The 25,879-nt window shown below is 43.3% G+C and overlaps 2 protein-coding genes across 26 annotated transcripts in view; one reads left to right on the plus strand and one right to left on the minus strand.

Annotated features, from left to right (window-relative positions):
• Positions 1-25,879, minus strand: part of LOC137532655 (secreted protein C-like) — a 489,020-nt gene that overhangs the window by 321,872 nt on the left and 141,269 nt on the right. The gene's annotated exons all lie outside the window — the stretch shown is intronic.
• CCDC9B (coiled-coil domain containing 9B) overlaps positions 1-25,879 on the plus strand; it is a 271,992-nt gene that overhangs the window by 19,340 nt on the left and 226,773 nt on the right. For 23 of the 25 annotated variants that reach the window (XM_068253412.1, XM_068253416.1, XM_068253405.1 and 20 more), the window contains exons 2-5: positions 6,782-6,828; positions 9,427-9,537; positions 17,871-17,975; positions 23,586-23,702. In XM_068253412.1, the coding sequence (XP_068109513.1) occupies positions 6,782-6,828; positions 9,427-9,537; positions 17,871-17,975; positions 23,586-23,702 (380 nt within the window). Of the gene's footprint in view, positions 1-776; positions 846-6,781; positions 6,829-9,426; positions 9,538-17,870; positions 17,976-23,585; positions 23,703-25,879 lie in introns of those variants that run through there. The other 2 variants (XM_068253407.1, XM_068253409.1) reach the window with 2 other exon arrangements.

Consider the following 25,879-nt stretch of genomic DNA (forward strand, 5'->3'; position numbering starts at 1 on the left):
TTTTGTACAGCTTTGAATGATAGGCTGAGGAGTTTAAACTGGATCCCTTGGGTAATATTTAGCCAATGGAGAGATTGTCAGAGAGGAGCTGCCTCAGGGGAGCAGGAAGAGCGGTGGATTAGACAAGCAGCAGAGTTAAGTCGGGACTGGAGAAGTATCAGTATGGTTTTTTTTTGGTAGACCTCAGAGTAAGGTGTTGCAATAGTTAGGACGGAATATGATTAGCATCAATGCATTTTGGTAGTCTCCTTCTGAAAGGAAGGGATGAATCCTGGAAATGTTTTTGAGATGGAAGTAGCAGGAGGTAGTGAATGTGTTAAAGGGAACCTAAACTTAGAGGGATATGGATGTTTCCTTTTAAACAATACCAGTTGCCCGGCAGTCCTGCTGATCTCTTTGGCTCCAGCAGTGGCTGAATCACACACCTGAAACAAGCATGTTAAAGGGAACCTAAACTTAGAGGGATATGGATGTTTCCTTTTAAACAATACCAGTTGCCCGGCAGTCCTGCTGTGATCTCTTTGGCTCCAGCAGTGGCTGAATCACACACCTGAAACAAGCATGCAGCAAATCCAGTCTGACTTCAGTCAGAGCACCTGATCTGCATGCTTGTTGAGGGGCTGTGGCTAAAAGTATTAGAGACACAGGAGCAGCAGGAGAATCCGGCAACTGGTATTATTTTAAAAGGAAAAATCCATATCCTTCTCAGTTTAGCTTCCCTTTAATATGGGGTCCAAATGAGAGTGCAGAGTCCAGAGTTACCCCCAGACAGCAAGTTTTAGTTGTGCTGTTTGGGGTGTTTTCTACATTGATGGTCACTATAGGTGGCGAAGCAGAGAGTGAAGGTGATATCACAATCTCCATTTTCTAAAAGAAGAAGGTCGAGGCTTGCATTTTTCAAGTCCTTGTAACAAGCATGGATCTGGCGGCTGCTGACTCGCACGGGGGGGGGGGGGGGGGGGGTCTGCAGCCGCCTCTCTCCCTGGCTCTCAAGCGTTATCCGTTCCCTTGGCGTCTAGCACGCCGGGAACGATGTTATCTCCAGCTCATAGGGTTTCTGTCTCGCGCGGGCGTGCCTCCGCTTCTTAAGCCTCCAGTCTTCATTCGTTCCCTGTTTGCTGTCGTGAATACTTTGTGTGAGCACTCAGACCTTAGACTAGTGTCAGGTGTTGAAACCAAGGACTTCACACCAAGACTAAGATTGATGTTATATTGTATTTGATTACTTGTGTATGATTCTGGCTATACCTGTTGGGAATTGTTGGACCGCTGTGTCTGGTGGCCCTCGATAGTTTCAGATTGCAGAGAGTTTGTGGGTAGTTGCTCCATCTGTGCTAGGAGTAAGGCATCTCGGAGGGCTCCTGTGGGTACTTTGCAGCCACTTCCAGTGCCTGAGCAGCCATGGACCCACGTGTCCATGGATTTCGTGGGTGAATTGCCTAGCTCTGAGGGTAAGACAGTCTTATGGGTGGTAGTAGGTTTAGTAAGATGGCCCACTTCATTCCCTTGAACGGACTCCCCACTGCCCAGGAGCTGGCAGAACTCTTTATACACCACATTTTTAGACTGCATGGGACTCCAGAAAGTGTGGTGTCAGATAGGGGAGTCCAGTTCATTTCCCGGTTTTGGAAAGCGTTATCATTTGGGAATGAAGTTATCATTTTCCTCCGGCTACCACCCACAGCCAAACGGTCAGACCGAAAGAGTCAACCAGTCGCTAGAGCAATTCCTTAGATGTTACATGGCTGAGGCCCAGACAGATTGGGCCAAATTTTAGCCTTATGCTGAGTTTGCCCATAATAATTTGAAAAACGCCTCTTCGGGATTCTCCCCCTTCCAGATTGTTACGGGGAGATCACCGAAATTCTCACCACTACCAGTGGTGTCCTCACCATTTCCAGCTTTTGAACAATGGCAAGGGACTTTAAAGGAAATTTGGGGAATGGTGAAAGAGAATTTAAAGAGAGCTTTTTCCACACAAAAGAAACAAGCGGATAAGAAGCGGTCACTGGAGTGGGAATTCGCGCCGGGTGATTTGGTATGGGTTTCTCCTCAACATCTGACATTGAGACAGCCTTCTTCCAAGTTGGGTCCCAAGTTTATAGGACCATACCCTATTTTCAGAAAAGTCAACAATGTTGCCCATGTTGTCTCGCTTCCACCCAATTTCAGGGGTGGTAGTACTTTTCATGTGTCTCTCTTGAAACCTGCAGTACATGTGGACTCCGTTCCTCCCCCCCCCCCCCCCCCCCGTGGTAGTCAATGGGGAACCAGAGTATGAGTATCACTTGGTTCATTGGCGGGGATATGGTGCAGAGGAGAGATCTTGGGTGCCAGTCTCTTGCATGCATGTGGAGGAACTCAGGAAGGAGTTTCATAGGTTGCATCCAGATAGGCCGGGTGGTGCGTGTCCGGAGTCCATGCCTGGAGGGGGGGGGGGTACTGTAACAAGCATGGATCTGGCGGCTGCTGACTCGCACGGGGGGTCTACAGCCGCCTCTCTCCCTGGCTCTCAAGAGTTATCCGTTCCCTTGGCGTCTAGCATGCCGGGAACTATGTTATCTCCAGCTCATAGGGTTTCTGTCTCACGCGGGCACGCACGTAGACAGGACCTTTATGCGGGCAGAAGGCGCGTCAGCTGACCTGCCAGTCGGCTGACGTCACTGATGACTCTCGCCGCACCGATTAGCAGATTCCGTGGTGGGAGTGGCTGAAAGCGTGCCTCCGCTTCTTAAGCCTCCAGTCTTCATTTGTTCCCTGTCTGCTGTCGTGAATACTTTGTGTGAGCGCTCAGACCTTAGACTAGTGCCAGGTGTTGAAACCAAGGACTTCACACCAAGACTAGGATTGATGTTATATTGTATTTGATTACCTGTGTATGATTCTGGCTATACCTCTGACCTTGCTTCCTGCTTAAAACGCTTCTGTACTTCTGCCTATCTAATTAGTTGCTGAACTCTGCCTGATTACTGATTACTCTTCTGTCTCACGATTATGTACTGATACTTATCTCTCTGTTGCCAAACCTAGCCTGTCTGACCTCTCTACTCACCAGTGGGCCCTCGCCACTGGTGAGGTACTATTGTCTCACCAGCTTCTCTGGGGAGATAGTTTCTTATTGCTCCATTAAAGACTGATAGCACCTTTCCAGCTCCTCTGGAAAGGTCTGATCAAGTCTATACAGTCACTTTCACTACTAGTACCTGGCCAGCCCCTCTGGTGAAGGACTAGTCTGTATTTTCCTATTCTCTCACTGTTTGTACCTATCCAGCCCTTTGGAAAGGTCTGTGCTAGTATATACAGTCAGTGTACTGATAGTACTTTACCAGCTCCTCTGGTAAAGTTCCTCTCTACTATTAAAGTTACGGTTGCACTAATACACAACTCTGTCAGTATCTCTACCAGCTATTCTTGCATTATTGGTGATTCTGCAGATCACCACATAATCAGGTATAGTGTCTGTATTATTGGTGATACTGCAGCACCCAACCGTTACAGTCCTATTTTTTTTCTCTCAAATGGAGAGAACAGCACAATTTACTTTAGTGTGAACTCTATTAATGACCTATGGTTTTTGCAACATATTTAAAGTGTACCAGAGATGAACAATAGTCAAAGTTTTACACATTCCTGGGCTTCCTCCAGCCCCATCCACACGGATCGCTACTCCCACACCGCCATCATCAGCCTTCTCCAGCTCCAGTACCGCTTCCCATAAGTTCGGCCAGTCTAAACATGCGCAGTGCACTCCCTCTGTCTCTCTCTGGCGGAGAATAGTACTGCGCCTGCTGAGGACAACGGCGTGGGAGCGATCCATGCGGATGTAGCTGGAGGAAACCCCAGGTATGTATACAATTTTTTCTATTGTTCGTGTCTGGATTCCTTTAAAGATAGTTGATTAGCCTGACTGTCCCTTAACCTCCCTGGCGGTAAGCCGCCGCGGAGGATTTCTCAGGCCCTGGTGGGCCGATTTGCATTTTTTTTTTTGTTACACGCACCTAGCGCTTTGCTAGCTGCATGTACAAACCGATTGCCGCCGCTACATGCCGCGCCCCCCAGACCCCTTGTGCAGCCTGGCCAATCACCTCCAGGCAGCGCTAAGGGGAGGATCGGGACTCCCTCCAACGCCATGACGTCATCCCGATCGTCGCCATGGCGACGGGGGAAGCCAAACAGGAAATCGCCGGAGGCGATCAGAAGGGGAGGGGGGATGACGCTGCACAGCGGCTATCATGTAGCTAGCGCTAGGCTAGCTCCATGATTTAAAAAAAAAATGCTGCGCCGCCCCCCCTGGCGATTTTTATTGTAACGCCAGGGCGGTTAAAGAGAATCTGTAACTTTAAAATAAATAAAAGTAATACCATGGTAGGGGGAAGTCTCTGGATCCTAATGAGGCTTTCCTGTCCGCATCCACCAGCCCGATCCAGAATATGCAAACTCTCTCTCAAGAGATCATGGTCAGAATTTAACAGTGTCAGATGGAGTATAAGAAAAAAGTTATTAAGAAATAAACTGACACCGTGCCACAATCAAATCAAGGGAGAGGTGCATAAAATAACCCTGTCTGGATAAAAAAAACCTTTGCAGCTTTGGCGGAACTAGTCGGACGGAGCGGCCAGCGCCCACACAGCCGTCCCTGGGTCTCTCTATTGAATTATTTAGGTGAGCCTTGCGTTACCACTTCCTATGTTCTGCTTCCACCTAATCTCACTGTTTACTATACATCACCTATTTGATCTTATCTTAGATCTTTATCTACCTATATTTTCATCTACCTCTATAGACTATACACTCATTTTTGAAAGTATCAGTAACGGTATTTTAGCACTATGTTTGTATGCTGTCTTTAAATAGACACTGAAGCGAGAAAAAAATGATGATATTATGATTTGTATGTGTAGCACAGCTAAGAAATAAAACATTAAGATCAGTTGCATCAGTGTAATTGTTTCCAGTACAGGAAGAGTTGAGAAACTCCAGTTGTTATCTCTATGCAAACCAGCCATTAAGCTCGCCGACTAAGTTATGCTGGGAATACACGTTTCGTTTTTGCCTTCGTTTAAACCTTCGTTTCGATTGTGCCTTTTGTCCTTTTCGATCCCGAAATAATCGATCGTACGGTTAATATCACCACCCACGGTTTCTATTTTTTTTTTTATTCTGATGGTTTCGTTTTTCCAATGATCGAAGGTTGCAAATAAACGAAACGTACAGGGACGGACGGCATAAACGAATATATAATCGATCTGAACAGCCATCAAGCCTACCAATGGCTCGATTAGATGGATAAAGAGAGATAATATCAAACATGTTCGATCACTAGTTGTTCGTTTTTGGAGTCTATTAATCGAAACTATAATGAGATTATGACTATTTTCACATACGTTTTCAACACTCGATTCGTTTACCGAACGAATCGAAGGCTAAAACGAAGGCAAAAACGAAACGTGTATTCCCAGCATTAGTCGTGGAGAGGGCTGTTATCTGACTTTTATTATCTCAACTGTTCCTGGACTATTTACTTTTCCTCTGCTAGAGGAGAGGTCATTACTTCACAGACTGCTTTTGAATGCTGAGTGTTGTGTAATCTGCACATATTATAGAATAATGCAATGTTAGAAAAAACACCATATACCCGAAAATAAAAGTATGAGAATATTTTCTTTGCTGCTAATCTTCTAGTAATTATTCATAGTACACAACCAATTCACTATATCATATATTTTTTTTTCACTTCAGTGTCTCTTTAAATATTTAGTATTATGAGAATATATTGTACCGAGTGATTGATAGATTTTTCCATATATTTTGTGGTGTTTTGCACGGCATCCTTTTTATCTTTTGTATAAGACCCAAAGCCTTCCCTAGGTGAGTATCTGTTAGCAGTACCATGAAGCCTCTATGGCATGCAAGCCGTTGTGTTTCAGAAACTTGGGATGCTGTTGTGGCCTTGGGTCTGCCAGACATCTTCCTGTCACAGGTTCTTCCAGTTTTTGTGTGCCTTGTGATGGTGTTGAAGACAGTACTCATTGATGCCTTGACTGATTTGTAATTTTTCTGTAGGAAAAACTTACACTTTTAAAGCAGGGCTTACACTTATAAATATTATGCATAGTTTCCATGCATCCAAATTAGCATGACATTGTAAGTCAATGCTTTGTTGTCCCTGAAAGCTAACCACTCCCCCAGATCTGCTGTAATGCAATGATGTGTCAGTTTGTTAATTGTACAGAGCCACAATAGACTGTTTCATATTGGTTGAACCTCCACAGTGCATTGCATGGATTAATGTGGCTCTATGGAGTAGGACTTTAAAACACCCAGTGTTAGACTACCCAGCAAGCTCATGGTGAACCAGAACTCCTAGATGTGTGTAAGGGGTTACATAGGACCAAAAATCCCTGTTTTAAGACTGCAAAATTTTGTTTTGCTTAACCTTTTAGTAAGAGGGCTTTTTGGTCCTTTGTAGCCCCTTACACACTCCTAGAATTTCTGGTTCACCATGAGCTGGCTGGGTAGTTTTTAACTCTTGTTTTTATCTACAGTATTTTTCTAATGAATAGTAAAACTGTATGATTAACTCTTGCGCAAAAAAACTTGTGGGACTATATCCATTAGTTGTTTGTTGTTGCTCAGAGGCACTCAATGGAGTTGCTAGTTAAGAGAGAGTTTAGATACCATTATATACTGTAGTAGTATTATTGCTAATATGCAATGTATGCCTTTTTACAGCTGTATAATATCTAAAGTATACATATAACTGGACTTTTCTTTGTTGCAGCTTCAAATATAACTATATATATTTCAATGGAGGATGGACAGGAAATGGTAAGTGTTTAAGACTGACCTGCGTGTGTAGCAGCAGCACAGGTTAATGTTGCATTTATATGCTTTCTTCCTTCTGTGGATGAAATGGCGCACCTTATTCCTGTTATTGGCTAAGCAAGGTACAAAAAGTGTCTATTCGGTGGTGGATAATGTAGAATTCCAGTCAGAACTTTCTTTGGAATATTGGATAGTGAGAGGCGTTGGAAGTGATAAAGGATTTGAATCTCTGACCGATTCTAAAGAAAATGTTATTGCTTTCACTACCCTAACAGGCGTCACTCTAGTTATTCACTGCATTCCCTATGGTCCTCCTCTTCCGTCTGTGAATCCTGCCCACATGTACAACATGCATCCCTCTACTAGCATTTTCTTTCCTCCAATGGGCCATGGACAGTCTGAGTCACAACTGCTTTTAGGGGCTTGGAACTGCCTGGAAGCCTAAGGCTCGGTTCACACTTGCGTTTTAAACAAATACTTACCGGTGCATGGGTCCGATCCGTTCTGAGAACATCCGTTCGCCATCAGGAGGCGATCAAGATCCGGTCAGGTCACGTTCAGTTTGCATCCGGATGTTCTTCCGTTCTTCATGCGTCCTGGATCCGTTTCCTTTTTCAAAGAGGGTCCTGGAAGGTCTGGAATAGCGCTGGAGTCCTTCTTGGGGAGAGCCTGCTGTGCGGACATCATACACCTCGTCCCGCGGGGCCCTGCGTCTGGATGGTCGGGTCCTTCCCTGTCCTCCGCTGTGTTCTGGGGTGGCTGTGGAGAGGCTGGGGGCTGTCCGGCGCTGGGTACATCCACATGGCCGCCTGTACCATAGAGAACTCCACAGGAAGTGGGGTAGGATGTCCGGCTTTCATCCGGAAGTGTGTTGTGCACTTCCGTTTCTCCTCAGTTCCTGTTGTGCTGGATTTCTTGTCCGGATCCGGTCCGGCGGTGGACGGAGAAGCTGTCCGGAAAATTGGAGCAGGTTGGAAAATTCCGGACCACATCCGGATCCGGGGGAACAGACGAGTGCGCACAGGTCCATTGATTAACAATGGACCCTTACTCGTCCGTTTTGTTTGCGGACTTTGCGGTCCGCAAAATAACGCCAGTGTGAACCGGGCCTTATGTATCTCCCTTACCTTCCATGCTATTGCTTACTAGTCCCTCTTTATACTGTGCTACTGTTCCACATATGCCATACTGTGCTGCCCATTGTCATAATATGCTTTCTGCCCCTGGTCTCTTCTTCCTTTACTGTTCACCCTATACCGCATGCCCCTCTTATACGGTGCTGCCTGTTAGTCTCCTACCCATACTTTGCTTGCTGCACATGTTTTTTTCAGGTGTGCTCTCCACACCTGGTTCTGTGCAGCCTGTTTTTTGTTTCTGATCTAAAACTAAACGGAAACCAAGAGCCCCTGATAGTGTAGTATGTTAGAGGAAATACAGAATAAATTATCAAGGGAGAAATTCTACTCACAAACAAAGGTTACCATTAAGGCAATCACTGGTAAAGCAGGTTAGAATCTATGACCTGTCACCACACTCTGTAGGCCAGAAAGTGGAGAACACCCCTTCACCAAGGGTAGACAGTAGAAACACTCTAGGATTGGACAGAGGTGCCAACAAGGATAAAAACAATATTTGCTAAAAAACAATTATATAAAGGAGGTAGTGGTGGACACCTCCATGCGTTACCCCTACTTTGCAGTCTCTTCTTCCATATGTGAAAATCTCTTCCGTGTCTAGCCTGTCCCTTTCAGCAGCAGCTGTCCTAGATCCGGACCTGTGTGGACTTTCCAGAAAACCATTCCTGTCTTAGATGGTAAAACTTAATAGCATGGGGTCAATCTCTGGGGAGTCTCTTTGCATTGAGCATTGAAGAGGAATAACGTTTGTCATTTATACCTTATAAAGGACTTCTCCATTAACTAACCTGACACTTTAGTTCAACCGTAAAGAGGAACTCCAGTGAAAATAATGTAGTAAAAAAAGTGCTTCATTTTTTACCATAATTATGTATAAATGATTTAGTCAGTGTTTGCTCATTGTAAAATCTTTCCTCTCCCCGATTTACATTCTGACATTTATTACATGGTGACATTTTTACTGTGGGCAGGTTATGTAGCTGCTCCTAGCTGTTTTGGCTGTTAGAGACAGCTGTAAACCGCTAATTCCTGTCTGTGAACATTGTTACATTGTGGCAGTTTGCCCAGAGTACCGCGGTACTCAGAGCTTCTTGTGGGAGGGGTTTCAGCACAAAATCAGTCATACAGCGCCCCCTGATGGTCTGTTTGTGAAAATCATTATATTTCTCATGTAAAAGGCGGTATCAGCTACTGATTGGGATAAAGTTCAATTCTAGGTTGGAGTTTCTCTTTAAACCTATTTGCTAGAATAACCAGAGACTAACCCTCACATTAACTGTACTCTTACACTACTCTAACCTGTCTTGGTTAACCACCTCTCTCATTAAACATTACACTTTCCTTATATCAAACTGTATTACATTACTGGTTAGGGACATGATGTTTGATATCAACAGTTCCACACTAAAATCAGCTTTAACACAATTGTTGACTAATTCTCGTTATCAATCAATCTGTCTATTAGGTTTTATTCCCTGATAGGGAAGTGAGGAAGAAAGAACAGAAAGATGCTGAGCTGGATAAGAAGATCAAAGCTTTAAAAAAGAAGAATGAAGCACTTGTGCGCCGGTTCCAGGTAAGAGTGAAAAGATAATTCTTCCATATACTTCACAACTGGTGGACAAAGCATAGTAGGGGAGTGTGTATGACGGATCAGATGGTTGGCAAGGATTGATGTTTATAGTCAAGTCACTAATTCAGGGTTGTGGAGCCGATGCAAAAACCATCCGACTCCAACTCCTCAGTTTATGAGACCACCTATTCCTACTCCATGTACCCAAAATTGCTTTGACTCAAACTCCTTAGTCAAATACTTACCAGGGCTGTGGAGTTGTTACGAAAATTCTCTAACTCCAGGTACCCAAAAATTGCTCATACCCCTGGACTCCAGCTACACAGCCCTGATCACTATCCAACATCTCCTAAACTAATGTGCAATACTGGATGCCTGGTGTGCAGCTTCTCAGGTCTCAAGCTACCTGAACACTTGCCGGTGCCCTGTCTCAGCTGGATTGCTCATACAGCTTGCATAGCATCAAAAATGAAAAAGGAGACGGCACACTAATGGCTGCAAATAATGGCTGTGTTTCACACCTGATGAAGGAGGTTAGTCCTCCGTAACATGTAGTGTCTTGTTCACTAATACACAGCAAGTTATTTTTTTTTTATTATTCAATGGGTTTATTGATCATGTCAAATACAAAAGATTCAGTGAACAAACATATCACTAGAACCAACACAGACAAGTGTCACAGAAATCAAACATAGGAAATAAAAAAGATAATAATAGGCCCAAGGTAAGAGTTATACATCAATACATGTACTCGTAATATGGTATCAAATGTCCATCTGAAGAAAAGAAAAAGGGGGATAAAATGTGAAATGGTTATGATATATACAGCCTCCTACATTCTATCCAGGTGCCCCATATACTATGGAACTTGTCTGAATTCTCGATGCTCATATAAAAAAGTCTATCTGTTAACATAATAGTATCCAGTCTATCATTCACTATCTGCATCCTTAATCCTGGAGTTTTCCATTTGAGAGCAATGGACCAATGACCTGCCAACAACATATAGTGATAAAGTTTTAGAAATTGCTTGGGAATTGATGGGTTTTGGCCATATAGAAGGCACATAATCGCCGTAAGGTTGGGGCGAACCCCTGAAACTTCAAAAAATAATTGTTGCCAATCATTCCAGAAATCTACAGCAATAGGACAACTCCAAAATATGTGTAAGGGTACCCAATGTCCTACATCCCCTAAAACATTGAGAAGAACATTCTGGGTATATCCGGTGAAGGCGGGCAGGTGTATAGTACCATCTCATCATAAGTTTAACTGCCGTATCCTTCAATATGGCTGGTCATGTGACGGAAGCTATGTTAGTCCAGCATGTAGTCCACTGGGAAGTATCTATTTGTGTCTGCAGGTCTTGCTCCCATGCTCTCTGATAAGACATAGAACCCGTAGGTAGGTTAGATAGGAGCAACTGGTAAAGAAAAGAAATAGTACCTGGTTGTCTAACCCCTTTGTCGTACATGTTTTCGAATGTAAAGGGCTCGGTCAGCACATAATTAGGAAATTGGGACTGTAAGAAATGACGGATTTGAAGATAATGGTAGGCTTCCCCCCAGGGGGCTTCCCTTCCAAAGTGAAACTGCTGGAATGATATGAACCTGCCCCCCTGCCAAAATTTGTTGGCAGTAACCAGACCCTGGTTAGCCCACCAAGCAAAAGCACTTGGATTAGAGAGTGCCGATTTAAACCGGGTATTACTCAGAAATGATAATTTTGGGGAAGGGGTTCTTATTAAGGCAAATTTAGAAAGTGTCTTTGACCAAAATTGTAATAAGTGGGCCACAACTTTATTTAATTTGAACAATTCTTGAAGCATATCAGGGGAAAAGTTAAAAATGAGGTACTTGGGATGGAATGGTTGGATTGCTTGAAACTCAAATTCCCACCAGGGAGGAAGGGCCGAGGTAAGGCCCCAATCTAAAATGTGGCCTAAACGCGCAGCCAAGTGGTAATGCCAAAGTGATGGAAGTCCTATACCTTCTTGACTACAGTGCTTATATAGGACCATAGCCCTTACACGTGGCGGTTTATTATCCCAGATATATCTGTTGAAAAGGGATTGAATAGGTACTAGAGCACTTTTAGGTAGAGAGATTGGTAACATACGGAAGGCATATCATAATTTAGGTAGTAATATCATCTTACAGGCAATGACACGGCCTAACCAGGAGGTTTTAAAGGGAGCCCAGCTCTTAATTATAGCTCGAATCTGTTGGAATAGGGAGGGATAATTAACCTCAAATAGGTGATGGAAGGAAGGGGTTAGGTAAATGCCCAACTATTTAAATTTTTTCTTCTGCCAGGTAAAATCAAAATTAGCCTCTAATAATTTGATAGCATGAGGGGGCAGGTTCACAGGCATAGCAACAGACTTAGATGAATTGATAATAAGTCCTGAAAAACTTGAAAATTGGGACAGCAGCCTGAACAAATTGGGTAGGGTGATGACCAGCCTGGAGAGAAATAACAAGGCGTCATCCGCATAAAGCGCAATTTTATGCTGACCATCTCCATAGCCGTGGATGTCGGGGTGCTGTCGTATGGCTGCCGCACAGCAAGTTATTTGCAGCCATTTGTGTGCCGTCTCCTTTTTCATTTTTGATCTCCTAAACTAAACCTTATTCCCTGTCCTATGCCTTACACAGTCCTGATCCCCCGCCTTAACTACTCCTGAACCCCATAAATAAACCTAACCTGCCACCAAGATGGACCCCAGCACCAATCTAAACCCAAAACCTACCTGTAATGTACGGGGCAGCTGCGGCGAACAGCACTGCCGCCGCAGCTGCCTCCATGCGACCATCCGTTCCTCCAGCTTCCAGGACGCCAAGGACTGAGCCGTCGTTCTTGCCGGGGGTCGCCTTAGCGCGCAGGCGCGCATAGACGGGACCTTTATGCGGGGAGGAAGCCCATCAGCTGACGTGAGAGGAGACCCACGGCGCCCAGGATTGGCTGATGAGTAGGGGGCGTGTATTTAAAAGAAAGAAAAAGAGGGCGTGCACCTTCCGTCAATGGCTCCAATACATTTATTGATCCATGTGCGGCAGCATAAAAGAATGAGTGATGGAGGTTACAAATATAACATCATGTAAACAGGAATACCTCATATACTGTGATGCCGGTTGCAGGTGCAGGAGGTGGGAGTGGGGATGACGGTGGACCTGGCGACGGCCGTTTCGCGTCCTGACGGACGCTTGGTCACGCTGCGTTCCACTTGAGTAGGGGGCGTGCCAGTGAGGTCTCCTCTGCTTCATAAGCCTCCGGGCTTCATTGTTACTTTGTCTGTTGTCGTGAATACTTGTGTGTTAGCGCGCAGACCTTAGGCTAGTTCCCTGGTGTTGATGCTACGGATTTCACACCTAGTCTAGGATATTGCTATTTGCTCTTGTTTATTATAGACTAGTTCCCGGGTGTTGATGCCAAGGAGTTCACACCCAGATTAGGATATTGTCTACTGTATTTGATCTCCTGTGTATGACTCTTGGCTATTTCCTCTGACTTTGATCCTGCTTTCTGATCCTGTACTTTCGCCTATCTGCCTACCTGTTGCTGAACCTCTGCCTGATTACCGATTACTCTCTTGTCTCATGATTCTGTACTGATACGTACCTTCCTTTTGCTGAACCTCTGCCTGATTACCGATTACTCTCTTGTCTCACGATCCTGTACTGATACTTACCCCTCTGTTGCCAAACTTTGCCTGCCTGACCATTCTACTCACCAGTGGGCCCTCGCCACTGGTGAGGTGTTACTACACCAGCTCCGCTGGTGAAAGTGTTCTGCTAGGCTATAGTCCAGCCTTAATTACCTGCTCGTTAGGTAACCTGTCACTGTAGTGTTACTGTGTCTGGCAGGCTGCAGTTAGTTTGACTCCCCCGCCCCTCGGGTGTTCATTTGTCTGCAGTATAATCTGAATCACTCGCTCCTCGGGAGATTCAACCTCATTAGTATTGTTCCTCCAGCTTGCTGGAGGTGGTACGTTAGTGCACGCTTAGTGTACTGTTTATACCTCACCAGCCCCCCTGGTGAGGTCTCATTACCTATTAAAGAGACTCCGTAACAAAAATTGCATCCTGTTTTTTATCATCCTACAAGTTCAAAAAGCTATTCTAATGTGTTCTGGCTTACTGCAGCACTTTATACTAATCACTGTCTCTGTAATAAATCAATGTATCTTTCCCCTGTCAGACTTGTTGGCCTGTGTCTGGAAGGCTGCCAAGTTCTTCAGTGTTGTGGTTCTGCTATGAACTCCCCCTTCCAGGCCCCTCTATGCACACTGCCTGTGTGTTATTTAGGATTAGAGCAGCTTCTCTCTTCTCTTTTATCTTTTACAAACTGGATAACTCGTCCTCTGAGCTGGCTGGGCTTTCTGAAGAATTCTGGGCATACTGAAGAATTACAGACGAGGGCAAAGCTGTTTGCAGGAAGAAACAAGCATCCTGAAACTTCAGTGCATGAGAACAGTTTTGCGTCATCACTATTTACAAGCTTATAATTTTAAAAAATATTAGTAATACACCCTCTTCACATGCATAATAAAAAAGTTCAGACCCTTAGGTAACTATTTGTTTGTTTTTTAATTGTAATTTTTATTTTTCATGAAAAATTTTATTTGGGTAATTTTTGGTGTGGGAGGTAAACCGTTAATTTTAAATGTAATAATGTGTTTATTTAATTAAAACATTTTTATGTAGATGTAGTTTTACTATTTAGCCACAAGATGGCCACAATCAAAACATTTCTTGTTAGTTTTGGAAGCGAACGCCCTCGCTTCCAGGAAGTATAGGGAGGACGGGAAACTTTTTTTTTTTTTCAGAAAGAATGTGGCTTCTCAAAGAAGGTCTTTTCTGAGAAAGGTTGGTCTTTCTGCTGGGGACTTAGATCAATGAATGGAAACTATGTTCCCATTCATTGATCTCTGGGCAAACGGGCGGCAGCACTGGAGCGCGCGCGTGATTGCACATGGGAGCACACTGCACCACAGCAGCAGCCTTTTTTGGACGTAGTACAAACGCCCAAAAGGCTAGACTGGTTAAGTATGTTATCTTCTAAATTAACGTAATCCTTACTCTAGATCTGATTAACCAACATGTTAATTAGATTAAAAAAAAAAAAAAAGATCCTTTTTGACTTTCATTAGATTTGATCGTTTTGGTCGAATAAGCAGAAAAAGCAAATGTTCTTATTGTACCGTGCATGGGAACCATAAGAATGATTATTTACACTTCATTCGTTGTGGCTCCTTTATGTAGCCGTGTGAGTGACCTTTCAGTCAAATAGGACTATTCTCTCTGACCATAATTCAGCCTGCTTGAGGCTCATACAGAAACAGTAAGTAACACTCCCTTTGTGTTGCTTTATAAGGAGCATTCAAAGTGTCATCACTGTCTGCTGCTGTGGATGAAGCCTGGTATGAAAAGCAGCTCTATGACCTGAATGTTGAGAGAGGAAGAAACAGACAGGTCTTCTAAACAGCTGTCAGAGGAAACAATAGATAAGTGTCTGTCAAGAGCTGGGTGTTTTCATATCATTACATTAGGCTGTGGCCTGACTAGCAATAGTAACAATTGCTAGCCATGAAAAATACCTTCCAAGTTCGAAGGAATTAAAAGTAAATATTCACACAAATTTTGGGAAGGCATTTAAGCATTTGGCAGGCATTCCTATAGACTTCCCTGATAACCCAAATAGGGAAAAATCTGCAGCCAAGCAAACACTCAGGTAAGCAAACCCATTCCCTGAAAGCTAGTGTGAATTTCCCCATTGCGATATATGGGAATTAGAGTGTATTCCTGGGTACCCACAAATACAAAAGGCCTGGCCCAGAGGTACCTGGCTTGAAGATGAAGAACAAGGAGTATAGATAATGTGATCAATATTTTAAACTTGAAATTCAGGTTGTGAAAGACAAGTCCTCCTCTTTTAGGTGCTATTCCTTTTCATCCCGAGTACTGCGTTGTTGCGAACCTACAGTATATGTAGTATAGCTTGTTCACTATCTATGGCTCCTGTTACTCTCCATTGTAGTTCTTCCCCATTCAACTATGAGGAATGGGACAGCTTTGTGTTGCACTGAAAATGCATGCAGTGGTGTATTGTCATAACGCATTGCTGCACAGCGTACGAGTTTGCCCACCAGGAAGTGTCATCTATTTGGCATGCCAAATCATTAAGCTGCTTCGGTTGCCACCTGTGCTCATTCTAGATTCTCGAACAGCTGTCTTGACAGAATAATCTAGCATGTGTATGAGGTTTAACTGTGCAAGGTTTTCCAAGATCAACCAGCTAGTTGTCTTTGAAGAGTAGTTTTAGGGCAATGTAAGAATTACATGTTGATTCACTGCAGGGAAACCAGGTATAGTCCACCTGGCTTGCCTGAGGCAGGGCTGAGGTGAGCTTTCCTTTCTCCGTTTGATGCTAAAAGAGACTCTTTCCTACATGGCATCCAGTCATCTAGCAGGTACCATGAGTCAAACTATCTGCCTCCCACCACTTATCCTGTATTTGCTGGCTTACAGAATACATTGTTTTGACACAGTGATTCCCAAAACCCTTTTAGTAACCTGATATCTGGTGATCTGATGGGGATTATGTTTATGTGCATTTAAGAACAGTTTAAGGCTTCTTTCACAGTGGGATGTTGCGTTTGATGCGACTTTAAAGTCGCACAACGTGCCCCTAACGCAGCACATGTAGGTTATGAAATTGGACGTTATTTTGTACTACGTTATGTGTCTCTTGGTGCGCCGTTTTCGTCGCATGCTGATGAAACAGCGTATGTGTTACATTTAAAAAAAAAAAAAAAAAAAAACATTACTGAGCATGTTCAACACACATAACGCAGCAGATACATTGCTAAACGCACAGCTTGCAGCACTTTTTAATAACTCTACATGTTACACACAAACGCAACGTGTGCACTGTGAATGTCGCACAGACTTTGCATTGCTGTACGTTACTCTGCGTTAAAGTATTTTATAACGTGCGACTTTAAAGGCGCACTGTGAAAGAGGCCTAAAGAAACAAGCAATTTTTAAAGGAATACTGTAGGGGGGTCGGGGGAAAAGGAGTTGAATTTACCCGGGGCTTCTAATGGTCCCCCGCAGACGTCCTGCGCCCGCACAGCCACTCACCGATGCTCCAGCCCCACCTCCAGTTCACTACTGGAATTTCAGACTTTAAAGTCTGAAAACCACTGCGCCTGCATTGCCGTGTCCTCTCTCCCCCTGATGTCACCAGGACCGTACACTCCTGGTGACATCAGCGGGAGCGAGGACACGGCAACACAGGCGCAGTGGTTTTCAGACTTTAAAGTCTGAAATTCCAGTAGTGAACCGGAGGCGGGGCCGGAGTATCGGTGAGTGGCTGTGCGGGCGCAGGATGTCTGCGGGGGACCATTAGAAGCCTCAGGTAAGTTCAACTCACTTTCCCCCGACCACCCTACAGTATTCCTTTTAAATGTGGTTGGAGCAAAGGATCACCATCAGGAAACTGTCCAGCGGACTCATTTAGAATAAATGTAAGGCCTGTTTTTTTTATTTTTATTATTATTCTTTAATAATGGAAATCCAGTAGCCATATCATTTCCCCTTTCACTGCCCTGATGTCGGTGTCGGACTGCGCTAACACATTGTAGGGGAGCAACAGGAGATTTCCACACAGATGTGTCGCTTTTAGTCCGCCAGGAGAAAAGCGCAATATAAATGTTCTGTGTTTGTTTGTTTAATCCACTTTATCCTCTGCTGTATCGTTGTGAAGCTGCACTCGGGGACAATGCTGAAGCTCCGCACAGAGCACATGCGAGAGTCTCAGTGACTCTGTAGTGGAGTTGCGTATTAGAATGGCCATGATGCAATCTATTTTTGTCCATTTGTAATATGAGAGGACTACCTATTTATCCATTCAAAGTATATATACTCCGTTTACCATTCTTCTACATAGATTTGGTAAGATTGGACAAAAAAGATTGTAACATTAGTGGCCACCTTTACTGGATTGTTGTGCTTCTAATGCCTTTTTGAGTTTCCAGGAATGAGTAACCTGATCACATGTTCTGACTGCATTCTTACTGAAGGTGTATGGCTCAAACTACTGAAGCCAAACATTCAGTGTGAGAGCCTAGTGATGTAGTATTATTATTATTAATGGTTAAAACATGGTGGCCTTCATATTCTATTCACACAGGCCTGTTTGAGTCAGGGGGGCATTTTGGCAGTGTCAGAAAGCAGGTGAAACTCACATTGGTGGCATCTTGCAGGACGATCTGTAACTGCTTTGTATGGGTCTCATCTGAACCAAGATAACTAAAGATTTTCTTAACACAGGAAATTGAAGCTGATCGGAAAAATGCAGAAAGAGAAGGCAAGGCCGTCACCTCTCAGAAGACTAAACAAGAGAACCTGACCATTACCATCAAAAAGGCCTCTCGTGTAAGATCCGCTTCTTTTTGTATATTGCCTACAAAGAAAGAACTGATAGTGTGCACATGAGCATCCATGTTTTCATGGGAAAGTGAATCTTACATTTCTGTAAAATGGAATCTCTGTATTAGGTAGAGTGGTTAGTGAGAATCAAAAAAATTCTGTCTTGAATGTGAATTTAATGCAAATTGTATTCCATTTTGCATCTTGGAATTAGGCCACTCAAGTAGGACAGAAAGTGTGTTTTATTGGCTTATTCCAAACGGCATACAATTTGCACGTAATTCAGAATTATCTGCATCTCATGGGACCATCTCTAGCAGTGTTCTCCCCATAATTTTTTTTCCAGCCGGGTGGTATGAAAAAGTAGCCGGGGGGCATAAAAAAAATAGCCGGGTGGTGCAAGATGAGATAATGCAGGGCTGGCGCTTCTCTGCTGTAAGGTGAGCAGATAACAGCTGGGTGGTCACCAAAAATAGCTGGATGGAGCACCCTCCTAAAAAAGCCTGGGGAGAACACTGTCTAGTGTGAGGCTTCTGTCCAGGTTGCTAAAGAAGCATCAGGCTAAATGAGAGTAAAGAGCTGCAAGGTAACCCAATGCATTCCTATCCACACCACAGCCATCTCAGCAGAGCTCCAGTGCTCTGCCAGCTTTTCCGCCTCCCGCTGCTTCCTATAGCTGTAAGTTGGCATTAACACTGGAGCGTTGCATTAGTGATTTCAGCAGCTTTTTGTGATATTAGAGTGATTGCATTTCAATAATATAGAATTGCAGAATGCAGTCACTCCAAAATCTTTCCTGTACAGTGAAAGGTTGCTGGAAAATCGATTTGCAAAACCCTAGTGATTTTGCCAGCCTTTTCGATTCCCAGTGAAAAGGAGTTCTTAGTAGTTTGTCCTTCCAGTGAGATTCCCTCTCTGCTTCTGCCAGCTCTCGTCATGCTGTACAGGCTGCTGAAGCAGGATCAGACTAAGCAGCACGGCCATCTCCTTCTACACCGTTACGTGAGAACAGAGATCTGCACGATGAGCAGGACGGCGGAAGTGGGGCTGCGAGCTGAGGTACTGGGAGGTAGCTGGTAGCAGCTGTTAACAGCCTGAGTAAGCAAGGGTTGCATGGCAAACCTGGCGGCAGACCTATGACATCCTCCTTCCTGCGCACATTCCTCCTCTTCACCCTCACATCACTCCTCCTCCCATTGTCTCTTGGTGGTAAGGAGGAGTGATGTGAAAAGAGGGGAGACCAAAATCCCAATATAGTGTAGTATGTACTGGAAATGTGTAAGTAAGGTGCAAGTACAAGTTTATACTCACAAATCTGAGTTACCTTCCAGGTAACCACTATATAGGCAGGTGGGGAGTATAAGACCTGTCCTCACTCAGGATTAAGAATTCGCTCTGTATTTCGGAAAGAAGGGGCAAAATCCCCTTCACCAGGGGTGGACACAATAGTGATACAGATGTACAGAGGCGTCAGAAGTGTAAAAATTCATAAAAATGTAAAAAAAACATGGAGGGTTAGTAGGTGGACTTACTTTCAATTTCAACAATTTATGTACATACTCAAGGTTAGTGCAATGCGTTTCGCGGGCATATCCCACTTCATCAGGCAATAAAAAGGAGTACAAAAAAACAGCTCATGCAGTCAAATGACAAGCTTAGCGCCTCGCTTGTCATTTGACTGCATGAGCTGTTTTTTTTAATTCTTTTTTATTGCCTGATGAAGTGGGATATGCCCGCGAAATGTGTTGCATTTTCCTGGAGTATGTAAATAAATTGTTTGTTGAAATTAAGAACAGCATCTTGTGCCTACTGATGTGAGGGTGAAGAGGAGCAATGTTAACAGCTGCTACCAGCTACCTCTTGCTGTCTGTATTCAGGTCAATCTCCCTGCACCATTTGTAATTTAAACGCAGAATGCTAGTAACTGTTTTTTTCAGCAGCATTAACATTAAAGGACAGATGCAGGGAGGAAAAAAAAAATCCATTTAGCCGGGGCTTCCTCTAGCACAGGGGTCAGGAACCTATGTTGTCTGAGAGAGCCATAAACACCACATATTTTAAAATGTAATTCTGCGAGAGCCATACAATATGTTTCAAACTGGAACAGTAGGGCTTATGTCCCTGTTGCCATGGTGATGTGTAAACAGTTGATCCGTCAGGCAGCGGAAGTGTCAGACACGTCTTCAGCTTCTCTTGGCAACGTCAGCAATGTCCCCGAGAGCCAGACAGGAGAAATACTGATTAACAGCTTGTACAATTAGCTAGCTGACTTGATTCACTTTGTAGGACGAGATCGCCGCACTTTTATTGGCCCAATAGGCTGCCTGTCACTTGGGCCAAAGTCACTGGACCTAACCGGGTCCAGAGTGGGACAATTGGAGCAGCCGTTCGTTTTGGGGGGAGCGTGAGTAAGTTAGTAGTGCATGCTACAGCAGTAGCGTTGCCTACTTTGAACATTTTATTTGAGCTGCCACACTAAGCTGCGCTGCTTGTGCAATGTAGCTTAGTGAATCAACCCCCTACTGATGTGTATGTGAGCCAGAAGTCGCCATCAAAAGAGCCACATCCAGCTCCCGAGCCATAGGTTCCCTACCCCTGCTCTAGCACCTGGCAGCCGGTATGTCCCTTGCTGCAGCTCTGCTTCCAGACGGTACGTAGATCTTCTTTTTTTTATGGAACCTTCCATTTTGAACTGTGGGTGTGGAAAAAGCTACTAAGCTCCCTGTACTGCTAGAAGATCTAACCTGTCAGTATTAAAGAAATCAGGCCAGAGTGTTTACTAGAAGGGCTGATACTACTATTAAAACTCAAATACTTAAGCCACATATTGAGTAGTCCAGATTCTTAGGAGAAATCCTTGATGCTTGGCAAAAATTAGGGCAAAGGAAGAAGAGGACAGCAAAGACTGAGGGCTGGTGTACACTACAAGAGCTTTTTAAACACTAGAGATTTTAAAAGCTCTTGCTAATGCAATGCTATGGAGGATTTTTACAAAATCACATCGCTCCAGTGTGAACCCACACAAAGGATAACATTCGCAAGAGTTTTTAAAATCACAAAGCGCTCAGAAAAGCTCTTGTAGTGTGAACGAGCCCTAGGTTGGATAGATAGCAAATGTGAAGCAATGAACATGCCTATGCAACAGCTGAAAGAAACACATATGTATGCTGCAAATGGTGAACATACATTTATTCACACATAAATGTATGATTTATGGCTTAACAATTAAGAAAGGCACAAAAACAAGATAAAAAGCAAGGGTACCAGGCGACCACTCGTTACACATACATATTCTGTTCCACATTTCAACTGCATAACGCTGATCAGGATGAACAGAGATAATTGATCAGAGTAGCCACACTCAGTATATTTGAAGTTTGGCTCCAAACAATTATCAGAAGAGCAAACAACAAACAATTCAAATTATTAATGAAAGAAATCAAACATACATTTACAGTGATTGATGTATCTTCCCCATCAGCAGCATTATTGGTATGATGCACGGCCTCAGGCCTTAATTCTTGGGACCACACATTATATGTATTCCTATGGATGTCTTCCCTTCTCTTACCCTGTGTGCATATATATATATATATATATATATATATATAGTGGCTTGCAAAAGTTTTTTCCACATTTTGTCACATTACTGCCACAAACATGAATCAATTTTATTGGAATTCCACGTGAAAGACCAATACAAAGTGGTGTACACGTGAGAAGTGGAACGAAAATCATACATGATTCCCATCATTTTTTACAAATAAATAACTGTAAAGTGGGGTGTGCGTAATTATTCAGCCCCCTGAGTCAATACTTTGTAGAACCACCTTTTTTGCTGCAATTATAGCTGCCAGTCTTTTAGGGTATGTCTCTACCAGCTTTGCACATCTAGAGACTGAAAGCCTTACCCATTCTTCTTTGCAAAACAGCTCCAGCTCAGTCAGATTAGATGGACAGCGTTTGTGAACAGCAGTTTTCAGATCTTGCCACAGATTCTTGATTGGATTTAGATCTGGGCTTTGACTGGACCATTCTAACACATGAATATGTTTTGTTTTAATCCATTCCATTGTTGCCCTGGCTTTATATTTAGGGTTGTTGTCCTGCTGAAAGGTGAACCTCCGCCCCAGTCTCAAGTCTTTTGCAGACTCCAAGAGGTTTTCTTCCAAGATTGCCCTGTATTTGGCTCCATCCATCTTCCCATCAACTCTGACCAGCTTCCCTGTCCCTGCTGAAGAGAAGCACCCCCAGAGCATGATGCTGCCACCACCATATTTGACAGTGGGGATGGTGTGTTCAGAGTGATGTGCAGTGTTAGTTTTCCACCACACATAGCTTTTGCATTTTGGCCAAAAAGTTCCATTTTGGTCTCATCTGACCAGAGCACCTTCTTCCCCATGTTTGCTGTGTCCCCCACATGGCTTGTGGCAAACTGCAAACGGGACTTCTTATCCTTTTCTGTTAACAATGGCTTTCTTCTTGCCACTCTTCCATAAAGGCCAACTTTGTGCAGTGCATGACTAATAGTTGTCCTATGGACAGGTTCCCCCACCTGAGCTGTAGATCTCTGCAGCTCGTCCACAGTCACCATGGGCCTCTTGACTGCATTTCTGATCAGTGCTCTCCTTGTTCGGCCTGTGAGTTTAGGTGGACAGCTTTGTCTTGGTAGGTTTACAGTTGTATCGTACTCCTTCCATTTCTGAGTGGTCGCTTGAACAGTGCTCCGTGGGATGTTCAAGGCTGTGGAAATCTTTTTGTAGCCTAAGTCTGCTTTAAATTTCACAATAACTTTATCCCCGACCTGTCTGGTGTGTTCTTTGGACTTCATGGTGTTGTTGCTCCCAATATTCTCTTAGACAACCTCTGAGGCCGTCACAGAGCAGCTGTATTTGTACTGACATTAGATTACACACAGGTGCACTCTATTTAGTCATTATCACTCATCAGGCAATGTCTGTAGGCAACTGACTGCACTCAGATCAAAGGGAGCCGAATAATTATGCACACCCCACTTTGCAGTTATTTATTTGTAAAAAATGTTTGGAATCATGTATGAGTTTCGTTCCACTTCTCACATGTACACCACTTTGTATTGGTCTTTTATGTGGAATTCCAATAAAATTGATTCATGTTTGTGGCAGTAATGTGACAAAATGTGGAAAACTTCAAGGGGGCCAAATACTTTTGCAAGCCACTGTATATGTGTGTACACACACACACACACACACACACACACACACACTGTGATTGGCCGCAGTGCTTGGTTTTGTTGTACGCTCGTGTGATGGGCATGCGTAATGGCGTGCACACTCATGCTCAGCGTAGTGTGTGCCATCAGCTAGTGTATGTATATATATATATATATATATATATATATATATATATATATATATATATATATATATATATATATATATATATATATATATATACACTAGCTGATGGCATTATATATATATATATATATATATATATATATATATATATATATAGTATTACATGTTAAAATGTATAAGAATGCACACGCATACTATATGTAATTCAAAAGGTGGAATCAAAACCGTCTTTCTCATTAGAACATGTTTCATGAATTGAGTCCTCCTGATTTTGCAGGAAAAGAGATCAGTAAGTGATAAAAGGTCGAGCTCTGACAGTGAGGATCATCAGAGGCGCACTGTATGCATGGGGAAGGAGATGCAGGTCGCTGTGACAGTGGACAGTAAAGTTGAGGTTAGTAGCAGCAAAGGCTGCACGATAATTGGTGCTATCTCATTTCACTGCCGACGGTTAGCAGCGCAATCACGGCAAGTGGTAAAAGAAGCTTTCGCAAACACAATTGCACTTGCAAGTAGAAAAGGGGCCACACTCTCTCTTGTTTCAGTGGATGTATATATATATTTTTTAATTTCTGGTCACAAACATTGGATGTTCTTGCTCTCTCCATATGACCATTGCACACTCCCAAGTTTGTTTAGCTGGGTTGTTCTAATTCTTAATGAGATCATGAAATTGTGGTTTGGAGTACACAAAGTGTAAAGCTTTTTTTGCCATCTGAAATCTGCTCTTTTTACATTGCACAGAGCAAAGAAACTGAGACAGAAGAAACTAGGATAGTGACCTTACTTTTATAGTAAATCTGAGAGGTCACTTTAAAGCAAGCCTACAATCCTAGCAATATAGCAGCCACTTTGCTCATTCAGTCTGCATAAAAGCCAGTGGCTTTGTCATCTTTTGGCATTCATAGTATGTTGTGCATAATCTTTCTGAGTCATGCTTCACAAAGTCTGCTAGGCAGAGGAAAAACACTACAACAAAGACAAATGGCATTTTTGAGAGGATGTCAGCAATGACACAATCCATTTTCCTCTCGCTTTTGGTTTCCCTTAATCTGTTGGCCTTGATCAAAATATAGAATATTAGACATACATTGCTAAAATCTAACAAAATACAATAATATGCTTATGCAGAACACCCATATCCTAAGGGGCTTATCACATGGGCAAAAGTGTCACAATAAATAGTCACTGTCCACATCTTAGAGATTATTTGGTTTGACATTCTCTTTTTACTTCACAATACTTGAGTCTCAGTTGCCAAGGTTGCTAGAGATTCTCTACTGAACTGCCTGAAATGAAAATAAACGTGTTTTATAGTTTAACCACTTCACAACTGAGGGTTTTTACCCCTGAAACACCAGAGCAATTTTTACCTTTCAGCGCTCCTTCCATTCATTCGTCTATAACATTATTATTACGTATCGCAATGAAATGAACTATATCTTGTTTTTTTCACCACCAATTAGGCTTTCTATAGGTGGGACATTATGCCAAGAATTATTTTACTCTAAATGTGTTTTAATGGGAAAATAGGAAAAAATGTGGGAAAAAAATTGTTCAGTTTTCAGCCATTATAGTATGAATAATGCATGCTACTGTAATTAAAACCCATGAAATTTATCTTTGCGGGGGCTTAGATCAACGAACAGGAACGTTTTTTCTCGTTCATTGATCTCCGTGCGGGCGGCGGCATGCACGAGCAGCGGGAGCGAGCGCAAGAGCGAGTGGGATTGTGGACAGCGGCGGTAGCGCGGGAGGTGCAGATATCTCTGTCCCTGGGGGTGAAAGGACGGAAAAAGGGACGGAGATATCCGCAGCAGTGGGGGTAAAGTGGTTAAAATACACTGTGGTTTCTACACTGCAAATATGACAGACTGATGCAGTGTTATTAAAAAAACAAAAATAAAAAAAAGCTTTTTCTTTTCTTTGCTGCTAATGTTCTATTTATTATCCATACTACACATATAATTCCTTATATCATACGTTGTTGTTTTTTTCTAATTTCGCTGCTTCAGGTTTGCTTTAAAGGGAACCAGAGACAAAGCACCGTCGTGTATTTTACCATATATATCAGTGGGAACATTAGAGAAAACACCTACCGTGCTCTCTGTTTCATTCTTCACTGCTCAGCCTGCTTCTTAGCAGCCCTGATAAAATCCCTGACTGAGTTAGTTTTTCATCTCGGATCCGCTTTAAGCATACCCAGGTGACAACCTGCAGTGGACAGCAATGTCACCTGATGTGTAATTTGATAGAAAACCAGCGAATTACTGCTTTCTGGCTTCCATGTGGATGGATGGTGCCAGCACTGCTGTTCTATATGCGGACCACCAATATTTAAAGATGTAGCTGACCGCATCTATAAGTAATACATTTTGTGTGTGGGGGGCCAGTAAAAAAGCTTCAGGGGGCCACATTCAGCCCGCGGGCCTTAGTTTGAGGACCACTGATCATATAGATCCCTCTCTGATCAAATCTGATTAGAGAGGGATGGGTTGTTAACCCACACACTGTAGACAGATTTCCAAAAGATTTCAGCATGAAATTGTTCTAGTGTCGCCACCGGATGAA

Source organism: Hyperolius riggenbachi, chromosome 9 (genome assembly GCF_040937935.1).
Source record: "Hyperolius riggenbachi isolate aHypRig1 chromosome 9, aHypRig1.pri, whole genome shotgun sequence".
Taxonomy (NCBI): Eukaryota; Metazoa; Chordata; class Amphibia; order Anura; family Hyperoliidae; genus Hyperolius; species Hyperolius riggenbachi.